General features: G+C 32.4%; 1 protein-coding gene across 2 annotated transcripts in view; it reads right to left on the reverse strand.

Annotated features, from left to right (window-relative positions):
- Nucleotides 1–3,085: 3,085 nt before the first annotated feature.
- The window catches only part of LOC143044804 (antiviral innate immune response receptor RIG-I-like), a 29,051-nt gene continuing 8,323 nt past the window's right edge, over nucleotides 3,086–23,813 (reverse strand). Inside the window, exons 4-15 of one of the 2 annotated variants that reach the window (XM_076216970.1) lie at nucleotides 22,874–23,134; nucleotides 21,881–22,039; nucleotides 19,527–19,615; nucleotides 17,794–18,057; nucleotides 16,781–16,943; nucleotides 16,247–16,342; nucleotides 14,994–15,184; nucleotides 14,196–14,340; nucleotides 13,454–13,678; nucleotides 12,029–12,141; nucleotides 8,914–9,081; nucleotides 3,086–6,884 (exon numbers count right to left, since the gene is read on the reverse strand). In XM_076216970.1, the coding sequence (XP_076073085.1) occupies nucleotides 16,278–16,342; nucleotides 16,781–16,943; nucleotides 17,794–18,057; nucleotides 19,527–19,615; nucleotides 21,881–22,039; nucleotides 22,874–23,134 (1,001 nt within the window). In that variant the 3' untranslated portion in view covers nucleotides 3,086–6,884; nucleotides 8,914–9,081; nucleotides 12,029–12,141; ... (2 more) ...; nucleotides 14,994–15,184; nucleotides 16,247–16,277. The remainder of the gene's footprint in view (nucleotides 6,885–8,913; nucleotides 9,082–12,028; nucleotides 12,142–13,453; nucleotides 13,679–14,195; nucleotides 14,341–14,993; nucleotides 15,185–16,246; nucleotides 16,343–16,780; nucleotides 16,944–17,793; nucleotides 18,058–19,526; nucleotides 19,616–21,880; nucleotides 22,040–22,873; nucleotides 23,135–23,813) is intronic. The other variant, XM_076216969.1, reaches the window with a different exon arrangement.

The raw sequence follows: 23,813 nt of genomic DNA on the forward strand, positions 1-23,813 counted from the left end.
AATTACAAAGTGCACCATATAGCCAAAGCAGGACAAGGAATCAGAGCTATGTATCACGGAAAAACATTCCTAAGTACAAAATAATTACAAAAATGTTGTAACAGCAAATTTAACTAGCACAAAATCCGTATGTTCGTGCCAATCCTACTACTAGGTTAAACTAATATCTTTAAAAGAGCTCATTCTAGGAAAACATTCATTAAGTATATTCTCGGGCGTAAAAGCTTGTGCAAATAGTTATCAAAAGGTACCAGGATTATAATTTAATACGCCAGTCGCGCGTTTCGTCTACACAAGACTCATCAGTGACGCTCAGATCAAAATAGTTAAAAAGCCAAACAAGTACAAAGTTGAAGAGCATTGATGACCCAACATTCTAAAACGTTGTACCAAAAGGGCTTAAGTAATCTATTCCTTGGGTAAGAAAATCCTTAGTTTTTTTAAACAATTCAAAGTTTTGCAACAGGAAATTTATTGAAATAACCATACAGTTGATTTTCATGTCAACACCGAAGTGCTGACAACTGGACTAGGGATACCCTCGCGGACGAAACTTCTACCAGCAGTGGCATCGAACCAGTGGTGTAAATAGAATTAATACGCCAGACACGCGTTTCGTCTACATAAGACGTATCAGTGCCGCTCAGATCAATATAGTTAAAAAGCCAACCAAGTACAAAGTTGAAGAGCATTGATGACACAAAATTCTAAAAAGTTCTTCCAAATAGGGCTTAGGTAATCTATTTCTGGGGTAAGAAAGTCCTTAGATATCGAAAAATTCAAAGTATTGCAACAGGAAATTTATAAAAAAATACCGAATAGTTTTTTTTCTTGTCAACACCGAAGTGCTGACTTCTTGGCTGGTGATACCCTCGGTAACGAAACGTCCACCAGCAATGGCATCGACCCAGCGGTGTAAATAGTTAAAAATACCAAAGGGCTGACAACGCCATGTAACTACATGTGTCTTAAGCGCACTAAAAGTAAAACACTGATAAAAAAATCTTACTATGTTTAAAAAGAAATACATGCAAAAGATAAGTTACATAAATGATTTCGCAATTTATTGACTTATTTCGGCTATCCATGATATTTAATAAAACGACTCCATGTATCAATCACTACACATGCCGTTCTCATAATTACTATATGTTTCTTGAATAAACGTTAATTGTGTAGCCGTCGATTTTGCATATGGAACATTAAACGCACAATAAACGTCATTTGTACGAAGCAAACCAAATATGCACAAGACTTTGCATCACCACTACATAACAACTATTGCAAGGTTGTGATGAACATTTTGAACGCCCATGGAACGTTTGTTTTCCAACTGACCCTACTTAACCTTCACCTTATATTTTCCAAGAAATCTTTAAATAATAAAATTTTATGCAGGAGATTAGTCAAAAGACAACTATCCTATTTATTCATCAAAATAGTTTTTGCCTCGCAAAACCAGGTCGTTTCATCTCTCCTGTCAGATGCGTGTATTGAGCAATTACGTATATACATTTTGATTAGCTTAATTTGAAGGAGTCCACTGATGAAAAGATTGGTATGCTGTTGTAATTTAAGGTTTCCAAGCATGCCATAATGTTTGGACTATAATGAAACCTTTTTATTAGAATCCCTCTAGAAATTCCAACTATCTTTGAACTGCGTGGACCGTTATAGTATAATTATCTTGATCAAAGTAAACATGCAATTTGCTATAACGAACATTATGTTACAAGATAATTTGTCCTGTGCATTTACTATATGATTTTGTTTCTGAAACCACTGTTAATATAACTGTGATTGCAATTTTGAAATATTCATTGAAAAAAGAAAGACGAAAATACTTAATAAATTGTGTAAAGGTAATCTTTATTTACAATACCAAAGAGAAACGAATAAGTGATTATTGTGACGTTATAATACATTACATATAAAGGATTTTAAAACGTTAATTTGAAGAAAACAAAATGAATTAGTAATTTCATTGTAAAACTAGATACATAGAACTAATTTGGATTTGAAATAGTGGCGATATTATCATTAGCAGTTATTATTTTGGAATGTTTTCCACTCTTGTAATGACTCAGTATGTCCATACATAACTTTCTCATTTTATAGGAAAATATCAGATTCAATTTCGAAATTAAAATTAAGCAAGATACATCGTCCTTTTCTGTTCATTTGTACTGAGCACTCTAGGACTCTTGTTTCAGTTCTCAAATTTCAAAATGTATGCTTGACAGCTTAGTTTTATTATAATTCAATATCGTGCACATATTTTTTATTTATAAAATCGAGATGGTCTGAACGCCAACCAAGAGTAGTAACTAAAACGATCTGAGGTGATTACAATAGTTTTTCATATTTATTCATCGTACACACAATACATAGGATATATTCCAGGATAATGTTTTGTGTGTATACTTAACATACAAAGCAAAACGTGTCTGTATACAATTTCTACGATCAGATGTAGACAACCAGTCACCGAAGGGCTGTTAGTTTAGTTTAGTTTAAACATATTTATTTAAAGTGGATTGGGAAACAAGTTTTTGCAACTTATATTAATCCCTTTCCACTTTACGGGTGCGAGTGCTGCCTTGTAGCGGCATTAGCTTGCTCTTTTTTCTAAATCTATAAAGGCGTATTCAACGTGCAAGATATATGGCTCTCTCTTAACACGGGCCAGCCATTTATCGTCTCCATCCGACGGACTATCATCATTTCCTTAAAACTATACTCGCAAATGGTGTCAAGGGAGAGCCGAAAATTCTGTCCCTAATATTTTCATACTGGAATCGAACCAGGAACTTTTGTGTGTTAGCAGTCCGATGTACTAACCACTTCACCACGGCTCTCATACCACTGTATGGTTAATAGATAACAGAAAATGTGGTGTGAGTGCCAATGATACTACACAATTTGTAAAAAGTAAATTTTTTATATGTCAAAGTACGGCATTCAACAAAGAACCTTGGCTCAAACCGAGATATTTGGTCTTATAACTAACTATACCTTTCATAAGTACAGACTGTACTAATAAAAATAACATCAACTTAATTAAATAAATTATGGAAAACGAACAATATAGAATATCATTTTAATGATTAACATTCATAAATTAACATCAACGACAAAAGTGAACAAGAATCAAGTCGATCAAATAATTTCAAATCGATAAAGTTTGTTAGAGGAAATGTTTAAAATTATGACACTATCAGGTCAGAGCAAAATTAAGCGTACAATGTACATGCTGAAATAGAAATTGATTAGGTATCTATGTATCAAACAGTGTAACTCTATACTTCAACTATTATCTATGGTGTAATTCTTTGGTTAGATTTTAAGATTTGATTTTCACTGTTCATCAACGTATACGTAGATGTTGATATTGTCTGTCAAGGTTTTTTTATTTTTTGCGGCCATTTGTATTTTGATTTGTTTTATAAATAGAAAAAAAACGACAGTATTTTCTGTCAGTCCTTCTTGCTCATATTAAAAACGAATATATATTTTGTCATCTTTTTTATAATTATCAGAAAGCATTTATTCAATTCTCTCTTTTATTCCGAATGTCCGCTATTCAAACAAAAATGATAATATTTTAATTCATAGTCATCAACATTAAATAAAACAGTCAGTATTACTTACAACGTATGTTTATTTTTGCAAAGACCATACTTAAACATGGTATATAAAATTTACATAACAGATGACATAATTATGCTAATATAATTGATCATTGATTTTTAGTGTTGCCTGTACTTTATTGTATATAAATATTAATGTTTGCATCAAGAACCAAAAATAGAACAAAAACAAAACAAAATGATTAAAGGAGATGAACGAAAAAGACTCATTATCAACATTTGTTATGACAGACACACAGATTCGAAAAGAGAAATGGATCCAAATGTCTTCTTTTTTTAAATGTATTAAAACGAAACACATTTGTATTGTTAAGTTTTTCTTTTAATTCCTGTTTATCGATTTAATTTTCTAAAAAACGGGAAAGGAATGAACACAAATGTATACTAACCGCAGAGAAGCGTTATAATTATAAAAAAGGGTTAATATAAGTTTTGGACTAGGCAAATCAGTCAATCACGACCACATAAGTAATTTACATTTCAACATACAATCCGTTTTTACGAATTATGGATTTCATTATTTTTAAATTCTTGAGGGAATGATTAAACAAGTTAAACGGAATAAACAAACACCAAAGTCTAACATTAGACTGTTTTTGAGAGAAAAAAAAATATAAAGTTAAAGCATTGAACCTGCACTATTTGCGAAACTTCTTTTTACCTAGTTACACAATAGGTCGTAAAATGAAGCGTATAATATAAAACCAACAAAATCAGTCGTCAATAATACAGCAATATATCTAAGTAGTTCATCAACAAATAATGTTCCGAAATTCAAGTAAGCTTTTTAAAAAACCCGAGTTTATACTAATATGTATGTGAAAAAAAGGGGCATCACTTTGCATTATTTGTTTTATTATTTTCTATGTGTTTTGTTCCGGACCATATATATTTAAACAAAAACCGTATGGTCATGACCATATGCTTATAAACTCAAATGGTCCGACCAAACGCATATCGTCTGGTTAATACATTCGATGAACGTTAAGCAATAGGACATAACCTCCAAAGGTGTCACAAATTAGGTGTGTCTATAAAATGAAATTTGTTTCGGCCTATTAATAACCATACGAGTATGGTCCTGAACATACGCGTTCGGTCCAATTACTCATATGGTCCAAAACACATATATCAAACAGAATATCTATCATGTTTTTTATACAAAGATATTTCTATCTTTTGATGATTTAGTTTTGGTAACGTTTCTTTGCAATTATGTGTTTTGGACTAAACAAAACCAGACATGGGTCTGATTACTTTCAATGTAATTGATTAAATTACAATTACTTTGTCATTTGTACGATTAAATTAAATTAACGATTACATCATTTCTGAAAGTGTTTGATTAAATTAATGATTACATTGGCAAAGTAATCATGATTACATCTGATTACAATGAATTTACAAAAAGCACACATTTTGAATGATGTGAATGAATAAACGTTTAATATAACTATAGCATGCTTTAGAAAGGATTTTGTTTGATATATTATAGAATGTTAACTGCAAACTTCATCTATTTAATAAACCACAAAAGTTCACTACATACATACATGAACATTGTGTCACTGGTTATGATCTTTTTGATCCATAATGCGCATTACACTTTATCATCAGTGATCTCTGAATTATTTTGACTTCAATTAAATATAACTTTATAAAAAGTTTGCTGTTTGTCTTCTAACCTATTCCAAACTATATATGTGTTTTCAAGGTGCAGCTTGTGGAGGTTAAAATATGGATGAAATAAAGTTACTAGTTAAAAACTATGTAAAATTTTAATGGAATTGTGATTAATGTTGTAAACAAAAGTATACAAGTACTATACATCATTGCATTTTACATGTCCAGTCCAAATACATACAAAAAATGGCTTATTTTAAACAAGATATGTGTCCAACTTTTTATTTAGTTTGTGCTAATTATTAATTTTTTATCATATATATTGTCCTACAGCTATACTTATTTGGTAATTGCAATAAAAACAAACCTTTATTGATTTCCTACCTGTCAATTCAAAGTTGACAAAAATCACAATATAAACAAAAGATTATAATATAGGGTTTGTGAAAAATATTACTATTAATTGAAAATAACAGTTATTATCAAAAAGATATATGTACATCTTTAAATTGTAAATATATGTACAATATGTTTTGATAAGGGTGACATATAATTGTATTGTATGTCTCTTCTTGTGCTAATGATGAGTTTTCAATACTGTAACAGTTTTTTTTTTACAGAAGTTAAAAATCAATTAACATGCTTTATAAAGTAAACGAAACTATCTTAACATATTGAATAATTATCAAAGAAGAATAACAAAAAGGTTCATTTATTGAACATAAACACAGTTTAAGAATTTTTTCACTGTAATCAGAATGTAATCAAAACGTAATCAGGATAACAGGGTATTTTGAGAAGTAATTGATTACATTAAATTACATGTAATCAGATTTTTGGCTGCTTAATGATTACAATGATTACTTGAAAAATTGTAATCAATTACAGCTGATTAACGATTACAATTACAATTACCCCAAGTCTGAACAAAACATAGCATTATGCGTTATGGTTAAAATTACTATATTCCTAGATAGAACCTCTTAAAGAAAATACTCGTTAAACAAATCTATCTATTGTAATTCATGAAGTCGTCATCAGAAATTTCTTCTATTTTAAATTTCAGATCATACCACTTCTCACAGTTAATGAATGAGTCTGCCTGACGGTCAAATATTTTGATATAGTCTTGTGACAACGCAACAAATTCACACTCATTGTAGATAACTATTGAACCCCAGTTATGTCCACACTCAAGTCCGTATGCTTTACCTAGCTTCTTAATCCCATCAAATTCTCTTTGTTTCTTTTTAGGTATTTGCCTCCTATCAACTCTGGTTAACATTGATCTGTCACACACAAGGAATAATTTCTCATTTACTTGCCGCATTGAATCGCCATCGGTAATTACAACGCCACAGTATTTACAATTGATAGTAAATAGCCCCTTTCTTTTTTGGTTTAGCTTCATATTTGCGGTCCTTCTTTCGATTTCTTCTGTTTCATATATAATTTTCTCTGCTATAGCTATATCTCTGGTGACATTAAGTTTGGAAACTTCGTCTATGGCTTGTGTCATTAGATACTGCCTCTGTATGTTTTTCTTTTCAGTCTCAAATTCCTGTGAAGTGCCAACTATAACCTCGCGTCCTTCTTTTTTGCGTACTCTTCCTATAAATTACAAGTATTTATTGATTTATTTCAATAATGATTGTCTATGTTTAGATTTTAGGAACAATGACAAGATGGGGACACCATTTGAGTAGGAACTATTATTTTGGTCCTCAATGCTCTTCAACTTTGTACTTTATTTGGCCTTTTTAACTGTTTTGGATTCGAGCGTCACTGATGAGTTTTTTGTAGACGAAATGCGCGTCTGGTGTATATACTAAATTTAGTCCTGGTATCTATGATGAGTTTTTTTTACACCTACTGGGTCGATGAAACTACTGGTGGAGATTTATTTCCCCGAGGGTATCACAAACCCAGTACTCAACACTGTTTGTGCTGACATGAATTGTCATTGATATGGTTATATTTATAAATTTACTGTATACAAATTTTTGAACTTTTTGAAATACTAAGGCTTTTCTACCTCAGGCATAGATTACCTTAGCTGTATTTGGCAATACTTTTAGGAATTTTGGTCTTAAATGCTTTTCAACTTCGTACTTTATTTGGCCTTTTTACCTTTTTTGATTCGAGCGTCACTGATGAGTCTTCTGTAGACGAAACGCGCGTCTGACGTATATACTAAATTTAGTCCTGTAATCTATGATGAGTTTATTTATTACTGTAATAGGTTTTTTTGTTTGTATCTCTCTGGATAATATTCTGTTGTGCAACTGAGTTTTGGTCTGTGAATGTAGTTGACTGAATATTGATTAGTTTGCTACGAGACCAGTGGTCAGGTTGTCCTTGATTTTCACTTCCCTATCCCCCTCACATGCTCCTCCTATTCACTAGTCCCGTATCCAGTCCTGCTTATTCCAATGATAAATTAACCCCTACAATCATTTTGCCACAGTTTGTTCTGCATTTTTGATATGGCTGTATGGAACTAAATTGACACTGGGTATTTCATAATCTTAGGAAAATCAAAACCTATGTTTTTAAGACTCTTGCCTATTTTAGAGTTTTCGGAGATGACAGCACTATAGATCATCCATCATATAGATGAAGGTAAATTCATAAAAGTGCTTCCGACACATGAAATTAAAACGTATATTTTTCAGTGATGGATGATATTTTACATACCGTGTATATTATTCGAAATTGGTTTAAATAACATCATAAGGAACAGCAGCATTAATATATGTGGCAATCAAATAATAATGTTGTTTATTTGACAAGTAAAAACTTTGTGATCCATTTGTTTTCAATTTCATCAACATAAAATTCATATCATTAGCATTGCTTAGAAGCCTTCTCCAATAGAGAAGAAGCAAACACTATCATAAATTATAATACTTTTAGATAATATATGCGTAAACTGATAAACACTGATTTAGCACTGCTGGTGATACAAAGTACCTGGGAAAATTATAATTTAATTATGTTCTAAATGATAAATTGTAAAACAAACCTTACAAATTGTCCTTATTGATAAAATGTAATGTGTTGTAAATAAATCAGAAAATCTAACTTAATATACTGTTGTTTTATTTTGATTTTTTTTCATGAATTGAAAAGCAATGAATTTTCGTATTTCAAATGAACTCGTTTCTAATATTTTATTAAATACTTTTGAAATTTATGTTTTAAGTATATTATTTTAAAACATATACTCACATCATAGTTATTTTGAGATGAATGATTATCAAATTATCAAAGCTTGTACATATTTAAGTTTTTATTTAATGCTCTAAGTAGCTATAGAGGAAGCAGACACCTAAGTCAAGAATCTGATGTTCAGTGTTTGTCGTCTGTGTATAATGTGGTTCCTAAGTATTTTTCGTTTCACGTTTTTATATAGATAAGACTGTTGCGTTTCCCGTTTGAATGGTTTTACACTAGGAATGTTTGGAACCCTTTATAGCTTGCTGATCGACGTGAGCCTAGGCTCCGTGTTGAATATCCTACCTTGTCCTATAATGATTTACTTTTAACAATTATGATTTGGATGGAGAGTTGTCTCATTGGCACTCATACTACATCTTCCTTTGTCTATATATAGCTACATACATATATCAATGCATACCGCGCATTTGCAAGCTGCTTATTTCATCTGCACTGAATCTGTATCGGATCATCATATTACATTGCGGAACATCAAGACCCTCACATCCTACTGATGTCGCAACAATGCACAAATGTTCGCCACTTTTAAACTTCTGTAGCACTTCTATCTGTTCATGAGCAGGGAGACCTTGTATTAGAGAAAATATGTATTAATGATTACTTCATAATTGGTGGTCGATGAAACAGTTTATAATTAACTTGAACAACACTTATTGAATAGAGAACATACAGGAATTTGTAAAATGTATTCTTATTAAAAAATATTATTAATTTCAATAGATTAAGAAACTTGATCAAGCAACTGTGAGTTTAAACCTCTATTCAACTTAAAATGATATAGAACTCAAATAGGTTCAAAACATGTTTAAATGGCTTTGTATTCTTGGCAACATTGAACATTACGGAGTATATATATCTGCCAATTAATGCGATATTTCCGCGCTTGTATTTCATATCATGATTTCCTTGATAGAGTGTTGCTGGTTAACAAGGCAGCTATTAAACCAATAGCTCCAAATGGTGAAGTTGACATCATCCCTACGAAAATTTTACAGACGCAATCACGAGTTGGTTGACCGTTATGGAATAACCGTTTCATAGATGATATCGGATGTTTTCCAACGTCGTAAAAACCGTCCCCTTTCTTTTCATGAATGTGACCTACCGTTCTAGAATATTTACTGTGTTTGTCATATCATAAGCAACACGACGGGTGTCACATGTAGAGCAGGTTCTGCTAACCCTTCCGGAACACCTGAGATGCCCACCAGTTATTGGTGGGGTCCGTATTGCTCAATATTTAGTTTCTTATGTACTATAATTTATCTGTTTGTCTTTTTCATTTTTAGCAATGGTGTTGTCAGTTTATTTTCAATTTATGAGTTTGACTGTTCCTCTGGTATTTTCGCCCCTCTTCTAAAACAAATGTTTCACACATATTTTTATGTTACACAAAACGCAGGTTGTTCTGTAAAAAGTTAAATCACAAAAATATTGAACTCAGAGGAAAATCAATTCGGAAAGTCCATAATCACATGGCAAAATCAAATAACAAAACGCAACAAAAACAAATGGACAAGAACAGTCATATTCCTGACTTGGTACAGGCATTTTCAAACGTAGAAAATGGTGGATTGAACCTGGTTTTATAGCTAGCCATACCTCTCACTTGTATGACAGTCGTATCACATTCCATTATATTGTCAAAGATGCTTGAAGAAAACAAACAGACACAATAGTTAAAAATGTCAAAAATAGGGGTACAGCAGTCAACATTGTGTTATCATATTAATCACTATAAAAACAACAAATGTAACGAGGACACATCAAATTAACATCCTCATTTTGATTATATTATACGATTTTATTTGTCTATGTAAAATGCACCCATCAAGGATGGAGGGTTTTGAGTACTAGTGTAAAATTGCGCGTTTGAAATTCGCACACTGTCAGGTAGACATGAAATAATTTTGTCGTTCGTTTGTCGAACTACTGTGGATTACTTAATATTCGTTGGATGCCAATTTTCCTGGATTTCGTGGGAACATGGAAACCACGAATTTAAATGTTCAACGAAATACAAATGTTCTAAAGGAATGAATGCAGACTCTGCCAAAACCACGAAATTAAATATCCACCATTTTGCAATTTTGCTCCAACCACGAAAATTAGTATCCGCGAAATTAAATGAATCCACAGCAGCCCTTTTTGTAAGCTATAGACGCATTTCGTTTACCTAACATTAATCAAAGGCGAATTAAAAGAGTTCGAGAACGAGATAACAAAGACATTGTTAATAACGAAAAAGTTATTAACAGACTATCATGCCCACGTCACACTGTCCCGATTTTTACCCCTATGGCAACACGATTATGGAAATTTTCAAAATCGGGACTAATCGTATCCAGATCGGGCTATTCGTAGTGCCATCTTTAACTATCGTAGAATCATCGGCAACTTTTCTAGCCTTCGGCGACAACTTCGGGAAGGGTTCTAAATTTTTTAACATGTTAAAAAATCCCCGAAGGTGCGTCCGATGTTGAGGGTTCGTATTGAGTTCGTATCACCATCCTCACCATTGTAATGTCACCGGGAATGCATCTTTGAACATCGTATTGCATTCGTGTTTCCATCGTTTCCATCGGGCAGTTTTGACATTACGATGTCTACACGAATGAATCACGAAGCTACCCGAAGGTTTTACGATGGCAACACGATTTCGTGAAGACCTCGTTATCCCGTCGTGTTGCCATCGAATAAAAGTACGAAGGCGACAAGATGGAATTATGACGGCAATAGATCCAGCTAATGTAAGTTAATTTTCGCGCTAAAATACATTACATAAAGTGCCATGCGCGATATGCACTGGTCAGTCTAATACGACAGTTAAGAAAAACGTTCACAAAACATGGCGCTCATATCATATGATTCTATGAGGACAAGAAAGGCGACAGCGTTGTTTCTATTAATTCAAATGGAACAAGAAGAGCAGCTATTACAGGCTCAGGATTTACTTTTACAAGTAAAATATTATTTTTTGTCAATTTTTCATATCAAGTAACATAATGAAAATCATAAACGCGCCTCGTACACCAACACTGCAGGTACACGTATATAGGGAAACCAACTTTTTCTTCATTATTCTGATTTTTTATGTATCGTCTGAGCTGTTTTCACACGAATGTTTACTCCATAACCATTTTTTTTTCTATATGTCATATTTTGCCGCATTTGTTGTTTCCCCATATTCTTCCTTTTGTCTATATTATTATGATATTCTCCTGGAAAGAGCTCTTTTTGAATAAAAGGGATCAACGAACCCATTACCTTACCTTTAAGATAGATCAGTAAACATGGGCATATTTATTGGTGGTTATTCAGACTAGTGCACACATTTTACAGTTCAAACAAGCCAATGCCGAGCGTGGCATCCCCTCGTATGTAACATATTGGGGACAAATATGGACACTACATTTGTATATGACACATGCAGAAAATGGTAAATTTAATATGCATATTTGATACATAAACGATTTTTTTAGAAATCAACCAAAACATTCAGTAACTGGAAATACCTTTAATATTGTCTTTAGAACCAGCAGGTAAACAAATGAGCAACCAATTTCCTGTGTATTATGCTATTTCATGGAGAAAAAACAAGTCCATCTGCATGACCTTGACCTTTGGCCTTGAACGTAAAAAATGTCAGATCATTACAAGGAGGAACAATATACCAAATGTGGTTAAAATCTTTTGAAGTATATTGGTTTTAGAGTGTCCACAAGGGTGATATTGCCTTGAATTACAACTGCCACTGTGACCTTGACCTTTGAACATTAAAGTCAATAGCGCTTAAGATATTCTTAACGAGTAACACCATACCAAGTTTTGAGCATTTTGGTTCTAGAGTGTCCATAACAATTTTATCTACACGCAACTTACATGAAGTAGGCGAGGGGATAATTAACTTAGTTTTATAAGAATTAGACAAAAAGATCGATTTCCCGCCATGCATGGCAGACTTGTACAGAAACGATATGTTGTCGAAATTCTGTTCGTATCATAAAAAAGTTCAAAACAGGTAGAACGCATTTTTAGATCGTTTGTATAGTTGTATTATGTACATACATGTATTTTACCTTTATTTATCAAACAATTTAAAACGCGTGATGCCTTCGGCATATAATTTAAATGCATCGTAAGATGTACACGACGTCTTTTAGACATCGTATGGCCATCGCGCCATCATCGTAATCCATCGTGTAGCCTTCGTAATCCATCGTGTAGCCTTCGTGATCCATCGTGTAGGCTTCGGCTGAGATATGAAGTTTAAATACCCGTCTTCGGTTAACCTTCGTATGTTCATCTTTTGCTATCGTATATAATTTCGGCACTATCGTATAGACTTCGTTATTCATCGTACTTGCTTCGGTCACTTTTTGGTATTTTAACGAGATCGGGACTAACTTCGTACGAACTTACTATTTTCGCATTTGGTTGTCCATCGTATATAAAAATCGGGACAGTGTGACGCGGGCATCAAGAATATACAAAACCAAAAAAAGAACGATAAAGACTTAACAACACAAACCAAATTCAAAACGGTGCTTGTAGAGAATGATAACATTATCATAATGGTGCTAACTGGCGCATACATATTTTTCAAATCACAATTCAATTGTGCTTATCTTATTGTATTAAAAATGTTAAGTTTGGTGGCATGCAAATATTTACACTCAACTGTACAGCAAACAGAACATACCAATTATTCGTATTAAGTTTTGAAATACTGTGGAATCATGACGAGTTAGAGTTCAGTAACAGAAGTTCAGGATAAAAAAGTTAAAATGGATTTTACAATTTCATTCATATGATATGTAAGTCAAAACTATGCGTTTAGAATGGCCATTTCATTATAAAAGGATTAAAACTGTGCTAGGATGTTGCACTTTTTATCAAACAATCATGTAATTCTTATGTATACGATGAAAAGTACTTACCAGCTTCCTCTACAGATTTATGGGAACCAGTTAGATGAGTACTACGTAGGTAACTTGGTAGTCTTTCTGCTAAGGCTTTTGCGGTTGCTCTGGCTTTTACAAATATAATAAACCTTGACTCTTCCTTTAGTAGTTGGTATTCGTTTTCGATCCTTTCAATAACATTTTTTACATCAGGATTGCCTTCGATGTTTCTTCCAATTTCTCGAAGTTCAGCAAACACGTCTTTTGAGTAGCAAAACAAAATCATACAATATTTGTAAACACTTAACAAGTTATCAATGATATGTCATTCTATACATACAAATGTACGGTTGCCTATAATTACTTTCATCCCCTTCCTTGAACTTTGGTGGACAGTAGTCTGATTGGCAATCATACAATATCTCCTCATTTTTATATAAATAGTTAATGCTCATATGACACATATGACACAACCTTTGAAAATGGTCAAATAACTTATAGTTTGAAGGTAAAATTTTACACAAAAAAATAAAAATTGCTAACAATTTTTTTTTTATGTAACGATGCAACAACAATTGTGCTTTCAATTACTGTATTTATAACGTAATGATGCAAAAAATGGGTGTTAAGAACTAACAATAAAAAGAAAAACTAGTCAAATAAGATATTAATCACACGATTCATTTAGAAAAATTAACATACAGGCATTGTAATGCGAGAAGTAGATTTGATGGCATGTGGTTTTAAAATACAGTGATTATTGGCGCATATTTTTTACCTCGTAGTTTTGATACGATTTCTGTTTCTTCATTAGTATTAGCATTCTGACTTGCAAAAGATTCATCTGCATATCTCTGCATGACAATTTCACGTACTTGATCAATTTCAAGCAATGAATTAATTTCCAGACATTCTGTATAAAGCTAAAATTTCAAAACACATTATTTCAATAATAAGCATTTGGTAAGTTCGTAGTCCTGTATACATTACAATTAATTGTTTGAATATTTGGTATGTTTTACCCTCAGGTTATCAGAACGAACAACAAGACCCTTATTGTATTACTAGTATTTGGCACATGAGGTAGTGCAAATTGGAAAGTAACCAGACATTTTCTGAGATTTGCTTTGAGATACTAATTGCTTACAAAAAAAAAAAAACTTCTCATCAAAAAAGTTACCACGGCAACAATTGCAAACCACGACGAAATGTATATATTTGGTATAATTTCTTGACTATCTTGTGTTTAGTCTATGCTGGATTCGAAAAGAATATGCACAAACAAGAAACAATTGCATGTTTGGTGAGATTATCTCAATAGTTATAATAAAGCCTCTATTGGTTTATTGATTCGTATGTTAAGAAAAACCAAGGCAAACTGCATAACATCACTTAATGTTGTTTGGCTGGAATCAGGCCTTAATGATCATACTCCTTTGGTTATAGAATATATTCATAATTATTTAAAATTTCACACATCAAATATATCAGTTTTACGTGATTCCAAAATAATAACGTGATATGTTTCATAAGGTAGCAACGTCATTTAATTTATATCAACAATCAATAGATATACCTCTAGATGTCTAAGACATGCATGAAGCAATCGTGGTACTTTTGTATCTTTATGTAATACATGCTCCACTTTCTCTTTAGTTTCTCCGATCCACTGTATGTACCGTACACCCGTTCTTTGTACCGGTGGATTACCTAATGCCTCATATAAGTCCCTATTATTGAGTAGATTTTCAGTCAAAAAGTTTGAAACTACAAAACAGAATTGTATCGATAAGATCAATTTTATACGCTTGTAAAAATCATCAAAATTGTGGGTTCGGATAGATGGATAGATCAAAATAGCGCAAAACAAAGACCGATTTTTATTATTAATAATGTGTTTTGTATAAATTCTTCCTGCACAGATTAATATTGCAATACAGTATTATTATGAATAAAATGTACCAATATGAATAACAGATACAGAACTAAGTTAACCAACACGTTCGTATATTATTGATCATTATTTCCAAAGCTAAACAAGACAGAAAACAGATACCAATGAACTGAAATTATTCTGACATATTCTCTAATTTGTTTGCTATTTTCAAATTTCCGGACCGGTTTGAGAAAAATATTTCTCCTAACTAGTGACCAATCTGTTCTCGACAAATGATTGGTTGAAATTTAATTGTGACGTTAAATTTACTCTTTTTTTCTGAATTGTCTTATTGTGACGTCATGAAAAAAGGCGACCATGACTATTGACGTTGTGGAATCCATATTTCTCATATTGATTTAATTTATATTACGTAAAACAGTATCTAAATATCTAAATTTGTAGCTCTCATCGGAATTTTAACTTTGATTGTTTCCGAATTATGAAGATGTATTGATAACTTTTTGTCTGATTTAATATGAACTTGATTTGTAATTCTGGAATAAGCGACTTTAGGTAACATGTATATAAGAAACAATATAATTACTTCATGTAGAGATATTTCCGCTGCTCCATTGTCCATGTGAAAAACGAAAGATAAAAAATAATCAATAAAAACATAAAAATGCCACACTGTCAATCTTTGGGCTATCTCAATCGTGAGAATGTGATCTGGCTACCTATCCGTAGACCACCCGCCAGTTTTTTGCGGGGTTCGTGTTGCAAGGTCTTTCGTTTTCTATGTTGTGTTTTGTGTGCTTTTGTGTGTTTGTTCTTCATTATGCGTTGCGTGACCAGTTAAGTTTTGATATATGAGTTAGAATGTTCCTCTGGTATGTTTCTTCTCTCTGTCCCCTGACAAAAACAGATATTAAACTAGTGTATTATCTTACCAATCCGAGAGTTCAATTTATTTTCAACATATTACATTGCTCCGAGTAGTATATCCTTCAAAGGATCCAGTTTTCTGGTAGTTGATGCAATAGGAACTGCAAAAAAAAATAACTTTATATCTAACCACTATACGCATACAAAATAAGCAGGTGAACTGTGAATATCAAAAGGTGAGAGATACTTGCATCAATTAAATTATTTTATTATTTAAAATTTAAAAATCTATAATATTGGATTACTTTGTTATTGTTAGATTGTAGTTCTTACCATAGGTCCATGTTCGTATCAAATGTGTTATTAGTACACAATGCAGATTAAATATTGGCATAAACATTCAATCAGATACTGTTAATTATATTAAAAGATACACACAGTTTTTTGTTTTTTTGGTTTTTTTTAAATTTTTTTAAGCAATTTTATGTTTCCATGCTAAAAACATGAATAATAATTGGGCAATGCCTTAAAGCCATGTTGACTGATCAATCAATTCAAATTTAAGGAGGTACGAAAAAGAAGCTTAAATTATAACCTACCCTTTTCTGGAATCGACGTATATTGAAGCAGTTCCTCCCTGTTGAGCTGAACTACAGACAATTTAGTCACATCTAAATTTGCCATTACTTTCCTCAAATGATCTTTTGCTGCCGACAAATCTTTAGCTTTGTTTGTACCTGGTGATGCTGTTAGTCCGAGTATCTTCAAAAACATAACTTGTTAATTGATAAATATGAAATGATAGTTTGCCTTATGATGTACAGGTTTATGATGCATGTTGTAATTTATATTGAATGCAATTATAGTTTAATGCAAAATGCAATATTGTGTTATTTCACATTTGGTTTCATTTGCCATTCAAATACAAATTAAAAGATGTGATATGGGTATCAATGAGACAGCTTTCCATCAAGGCCACAATGTGTAAAAGGTTAACAATTATAGGTCAAAGTCCTGCCGTCAACACCGAGACTCGGCTCACACAAATCTACAAACTATAAACGATCCCGAGTCTAACATTAACTTAGATAAATCAATAACAACAGGGAAAATTCGGTATAATCTACTAGTATATAAAAACAAGAAATAAGAAAACATCATGCAACACACCATCACACGACAACCACTAACAACAGGTTCTTTAAAAGAAGTTTTAGTTTCATAAATTGTGCATGTCAATAAGTTATTTATAGTGATTCCACGATACAATGATTAATTTCAAACTGTTTTCTGTTTTTAGGTTTCATGGAATATAGAATCTACTTAGTCTTTTTCTCTATTCTTTTCATATAATAATACACAAGTGACCATTTCAATTATTTCTGCACGAATTGTTTATTTTTTGATTTTTATAATACAGGTTTTCTATTGTCAACCATTGCATATGAACAAAACTGTCTTTTTGTTAGTCCCTAATATGATAGTTTTACACATTTCAATATTATTAAGTGCTATAACAGAGAATAATTTAAAAATAAATGTAAACAGTAAACTCAGAACTAATTCAACATATTATGTAAAATTCTATATGAACTGCAATATATATGTGTACCTGAGGAAGTCGATGTGCCTTTTCTCTATACTTTGCTATCCTGTAGTATGACATCAATTCATTATACACACTTTTATCATGTGTATGATGGCATTCATCAAGAACGATCAAGGTGAAAATATCTATTGACACTTTAGTTGCTGCTGTTTCTATCAGGTGGTTGCATAGGGATTTAGGTGTCAAAAATATCAATCTGGCTTTGGCCATTTCTGTTTCAAAATTTTCACTGTCGTCTTCATCAGCTTTCCATATTTTGATTTTACCCTGAAAAAAAGAAATAATTACAAATATCAAAATATAGTAAAAGTAAGAAAAATTGTGTAAAAAAGTATTTCGAATGATAAAAAATAGAATTTTAAGTCTTTATACAATAGGATTTTCATTCGAAGTCTTCTCTAGTCAGTGCTGTTCAGACACTTCAGTTATAGACATAGAAGATCTGTTCATTCTCTGTTTAGACTGTAGTCATCATTCACATGTACACAGTTACCCTTATACTGTAGTAACAGTAAAATACAAAGCAGTACTGAATTGACTGCAGGCGATTTTTCTGAACAGCACTGAATTTACTGCATTGGATAATTTTGCACATTGTCTGAGAAGCTGAACATTTCATAATTGTATTAATCAAACTTTTCAAATCATGTGTAGGTGAAATTGACCGTTCAGACTAAACTTCAATTACTAGTGTGTGGTACATGTCAGAGAATGTTGGCATTCATATATTCCAGTGAACTTGGGATTAAGTGTACTATTGCAACAAGTAAGTAATTTCTATAGCTTGGTTGTTTCGATATTAAGATAGAAGGACTAGTTCAAATAGAAATTTATGACAAGCATGATCATTTTAACTTTCAACTTCATATTTCTCAGCAGTCACATGCCCTCTGTTTCATCAGTTGCCTTTGAAATAACACAACTGATTTTAACGCTATTATCTTTCGTCTATATTCACACTATATGGATATTTTAGCCAGAGCATACTATATTACAATGATCTTTTAGAGCTACCAGAAAAACAACTGAAATCGTTATTTCATTAGTTTCCCTCTCACAATCACGAAGTGGTTGTTATATTATAGTTCGTTTATGTGTGTGTTACATTTTAATGTTGTGTTTCTGTTGTGTCGTAGTTATCCTCTTATATTTGATGCAATTCCCTCAGTTTAAGTGTGTAACCCGAAACAATTTTTGTTTCTAAATCGATTTATGAATTTCAAACAGCAGTATACTACTGTTGCCTTTTATTAATGTATGATTTGTTAGTGTCTCAACTCACAACAACTATATATTTGCAGTCTTCACTTTTGAAATACAACAACAGTCGCTAATCTGTTATTTTGTCGCTAGTGTTCTATTTTTTATTATATAATTTTGACTGAATGTGGATTCTCATTTTGTTTGTCATGTTGATTTGTCTTCTAAATTGTTTTCTGAGACTTGAGCATCATTTAACTTTATATTTTTTTCTTTTCTTCACATGTAAATGTGACGAAGTGTTTTCAAATAAAGCTAACTGTAATTGCATTGCCTTATTTCATGATATCAAATTGATTGACACTGTCAGCAAACAACAACTTTTAGACGGTGCCCTTGGTTTTTTTTCAACTTAAATTAACATTCGACGCGAAACTGTAGTGGTAAAAAAATTTACACTCTGGAGTTAATACAGCAACATCAATAGCGTTACGATAGAAATAGTTATGAAATAAAACATATCTTCAACAATTTACCTGAAAGTGAAGAGTTGTAAAAGTATCACATGCCCTTTTGTACTGCTGTCCCAGTAAAACGTTCGTCTTGTTTATGAACACTACTTTTCCTACAGATAAGTTATACAATTGGTAAATTACAGATTATCAACTGTATCAAATAAGAAGATCTGTTTTTATCGATTCTTTATACTGACAGTGTGTGTTTTTACTTTGGTTTTGTTTGTATTTTTTTTTCTTGTGAAATCTGTATTCAGATGCAGTCGCTGTCTTGACGAAACAAAATATAACTAATGAACTTTTTGCATTAAGATATTAACAGTTCCAACTGAACAAGAAGATTAGACTTAAGGCACTAATGTTAATAGTGAGTACAATTTAGTATATACCTTCGGGTATCTTATTCATATGTAATTGTACATATGAGGACTTTAAATTTGAAATTTCCCTGTCAATCAATATACTAACTTGTGTTTAAAATTGTATTTATAAATAAATTCTTTAGACATTAAAATGTTCTTTTGATAAATCTTCATTCAATATATCAAATTTCACAAAAAACAATCAAAGCGAAGGATCCGTGATGAAGACCGTATTTTGACCTATAATGCTATATTACAAAAGAGGGACGAAAGATACCAAAGGGACAGTCAAACTCATAAATCTAAAACAAACTGACAACGCCATGGCTAAAAATGAAAAAGACAAACAGAAAAACAATAGTACACATGACACAACATAGAAAACTTAAGAATAAACAACACGAACCCCACCAAAAACTAGGGGTGATCTCAGGTGCTCCGGAAGGGTAAGCAGATCCTGCTCCACATGTGGCACCCGTCGTGTTGCTTATGTGATTACAAATCCGGTAAATAGTCTAATTCGGTAGGTCGCATTCATGAAAGGGAAGGGGATTGTAGTTACGACGTAAGGAACATATCCAATATCATTTGTGAAACGGTTATTCCATAACGGTCAACCAACTCGTGATGGCGTCCGTAAAATTTACGAAGGGATGATTTCAACTTCACCATTTGGAACTCTTGGTTTAATAGCTTCCTTGTGAGCAGTAACCCTCTATCAAGAAAATCATGATAGGAAATGCAAGCACGGGAATATCGTATCAATTGGGAGATATATACCCCGTATGCAGGTGCTGCTGGAATGTTGCTACTTAGAAATGGAAAGTTCACAATTGGAAATCTGAAATCATCTCTTTTGTCGTAAAGTTTTGTTTTCAACCGACCCTCATTGTCAATTTCTAGATGTAAGTCAAGATATGAAGCCGACTTAACTGTATCTGTAGTATCCTTTATCTCTAATTCGATGGGATAGATGCGTTCCACATAGTCACCAAATTTTGAATTGTTTAGTGAAAGAACGTCATCTATATAGCGGAAAGTAGAGTTAAAGGATATTGCTAACTTCTTATCTTTCTTCCTAAGAAGTTCCTGCATGAAGTCAGCCTCATAATAATAAAGAAACAAGTCGGCAAGTAGAGGGGCACAGTTTGTTCCCATTGGGATGCCGACAGTCTGTTGAAAAACACGTCCTCCGAACGTTACAAATATGTTGTCAATCAAGAAATCAAGCATCTTGATAATATCGGTTTCAGAGAATTTTTTGTTTGAATCAGAGTGATTCTTTACAAAGTATGATTTATCCCTCCCTAAGACAAGATACTTGTATCTACGTTGGCCATTCTTTTTTATGAAGCAAAGTAATACCAACTCTTTCAATTTGTCTTTTAGTTTGGAATGTGGAATACTTGTATAAAGAGTAGAAAAGTCAAATGTTTTAATACTGTTACAAGATGAAAGAGAGTTAGATTGTATGTACTCTAAAAGATCTTTGGAATTTTTAAGTATCCACATCTGATTCACGCCACCTCTTGAATAGGCAGGTTCACAATAACTTTGAAGCCCGTCTTTGATTGCTGATAAAATAGATGTTAATAATTTAGAAAGAGGTTTCGTGGAGCACTTGGAAGACCCAGCAATATACCGTTGTCTGTAAGGACACTTATGTAGTTTAGGTATCCAATACAGTGATGGAAGATCCAGTTCTTCATCTTTGGTTGAAATACCAAAGGAACAAAGAACAGACCTATGATTATCCAGGATTTCCTCTTTGGTGGAATTTCTTTACAAATTATGCTTGGATGGAGAGTTGTCTCATTGGCACTCATACCACATCTCCTTATATCTATCAACTCTGGTATGCATTCATGCTATTTAACATCCTGTCTACAAAAACAAAATAAAAACTTTAATAAAGTATTTTTCGACCACGATAAACATCAAAGCTTTTATGCCAGACATGGTTCTTAATGTTAAACCATTCACCTTGTGTTTCACACCATATTTAAAACATACCTCTTGGATTTTTTAACAAATGACTCTCTATCACATGGAAAGCCACATACGTTTTACCAGCATTTGTACCTGCACATATCATTGTATTTTCTCCTCTTAGTGCGATTTCTGCTAGTTCATTTTGATAATGACGAAGTTCTACTAACGATGGCGGTTTTTCTTTAAAAAAAAAGAAGAGAAACAACAAAATTATAATGTAAGCATGATATAACTATTTTCGATATATGCTCTATTTCAAATAAATCTACATAAGAAAATGCCTGTACGAAGTCAGGAAAGTGACAGTTGTTATCCATTCGTCGACGTGTTTTGTGCTTTTGATTTTGCCATTTTATTCATGACTTTCTGTTTGAATTTTCCTCGGAGTTCAGAATTTTGTATTTTACTTTTCAAACCAATGCGAATAGAAAATAATCAACCATTAATACTAGTACACCAACTATAGGTTGGTATAATTTTATCATGTTTTCAATGATGTCTACCAATAATATACTCAGATAAACAATTTAGCAGATAGACATACATACATAATGTTAAACATTTATTCATTGTTTTGTTTAAAAAAAACGATCGGTAATTCATTGATTAGTTGTGGTGTAGTGGTTAGCGCATCGGACTTCTAACACAACGGTTCCTGGTTCGATCCCCGTTGCGGAGAGAACATTTCAGAGACTGAATTTTTGGCTCTCTCTTGACACTATTTTCGAGTATGGTCTTGAGAAACGATGATAGTCCGTTGACTCGTGATAAAAGATATCTCTTGCACGTTTAAGACACACTTTTAGATTTCGACAAAGAGCAGAATAATGCTGCTACAAGGCAGCACTCGCACTCGCAAAGTGGACAAGGATGTATAAGTTGTAATAACTTGTTTCCCAATCCACTATAAATACATATGTTAAAATTTAACTAGTTGTGCTTCAAAGTTGCATTTATTCGAAACTAAGGAAGCTGAGAATGAAGAAACTTGGCCTGAACTATTTATATTCTTACCGATTACAATCAATCGAACATCTTTGCTTTCATCCCCAATCAATATAGTGTAAACCCCTGCATCTTCTCTTGTAGCATGGAGAATGGTCAGTTTATGAGTTTGGTCTTTAGATTCATCACGAATATTATCTGATAATACGCGTGCTGCTAAATCCCCCTTGTACCACTTGCTTGGTTTCTTCCCTCCTTCTATTACACATTCTAAGCTGATTGTGTCACCTTCGAAACAAGTCTTGTCTTCTAAAGGTTCCCGAAACACAACTGTAATGCAAAATATTCATGATGTGATACACTGAATGATGTTTCAAAATTACCAGCCTTTTAAACAGACAGTTATATATTAAAAGTTTATAAATAACCGATCTTAAAAGTGGATAAGACGGGAGTGTGTTTCCTTGTTTTAAAGATTTAAACGATTGAAAATTAAGCAGAAAATGATTCTCTCTGGACTTTTCATACATTTAACATTGAACCTTTTTTCTTTAAAATTTATGACAAAAAGAAGATTATATAAGATTTAAAAAATTATTTTCCCATAAAAAATGAAAAAAAAGGTCAGAAGGCATAATTCGTTTTCTTATTACATTGATTAAACTAGAGGATTTCGAAAACATATCTAAAAAATCTTGAATTAAAGTAGTCGCGAAAATCCTGAGTCAAACGCTATAGTCGTCTGTTGTTTTAGACAGCTACACCATGTACAATAAGTGTTTGTTCACTGGATAAACTTACGTACGGTGACGTCTCTTGTGGACAGTTGTCTCATTGGCAATCATACCACATCTTCTTTTTTATATTAACTACACATTAAACGGGCCACTAGCTACGAGTTATCTATAACAAATTAAAATAAGATTGTTTTTTTTTCAGAATTGAATGCTTCTTTTTGTAACTTCATTGGGGTGTAAAAGAGTTGAAGTACAATATGTATGAAGGGAGG

Source organism: Mytilus galloprovincialis, chromosome 9 (genome assembly GCF_965363235.1).
Source record: "Mytilus galloprovincialis chromosome 9, xbMytGall1.hap1.1, whole genome shotgun sequence".
In the NCBI taxonomy this organism is placed as follows: domain Eukaryota; kingdom Metazoa; phylum Mollusca; class Bivalvia; order Mytilida; family Mytilidae; genus Mytilus; species Mytilus galloprovincialis.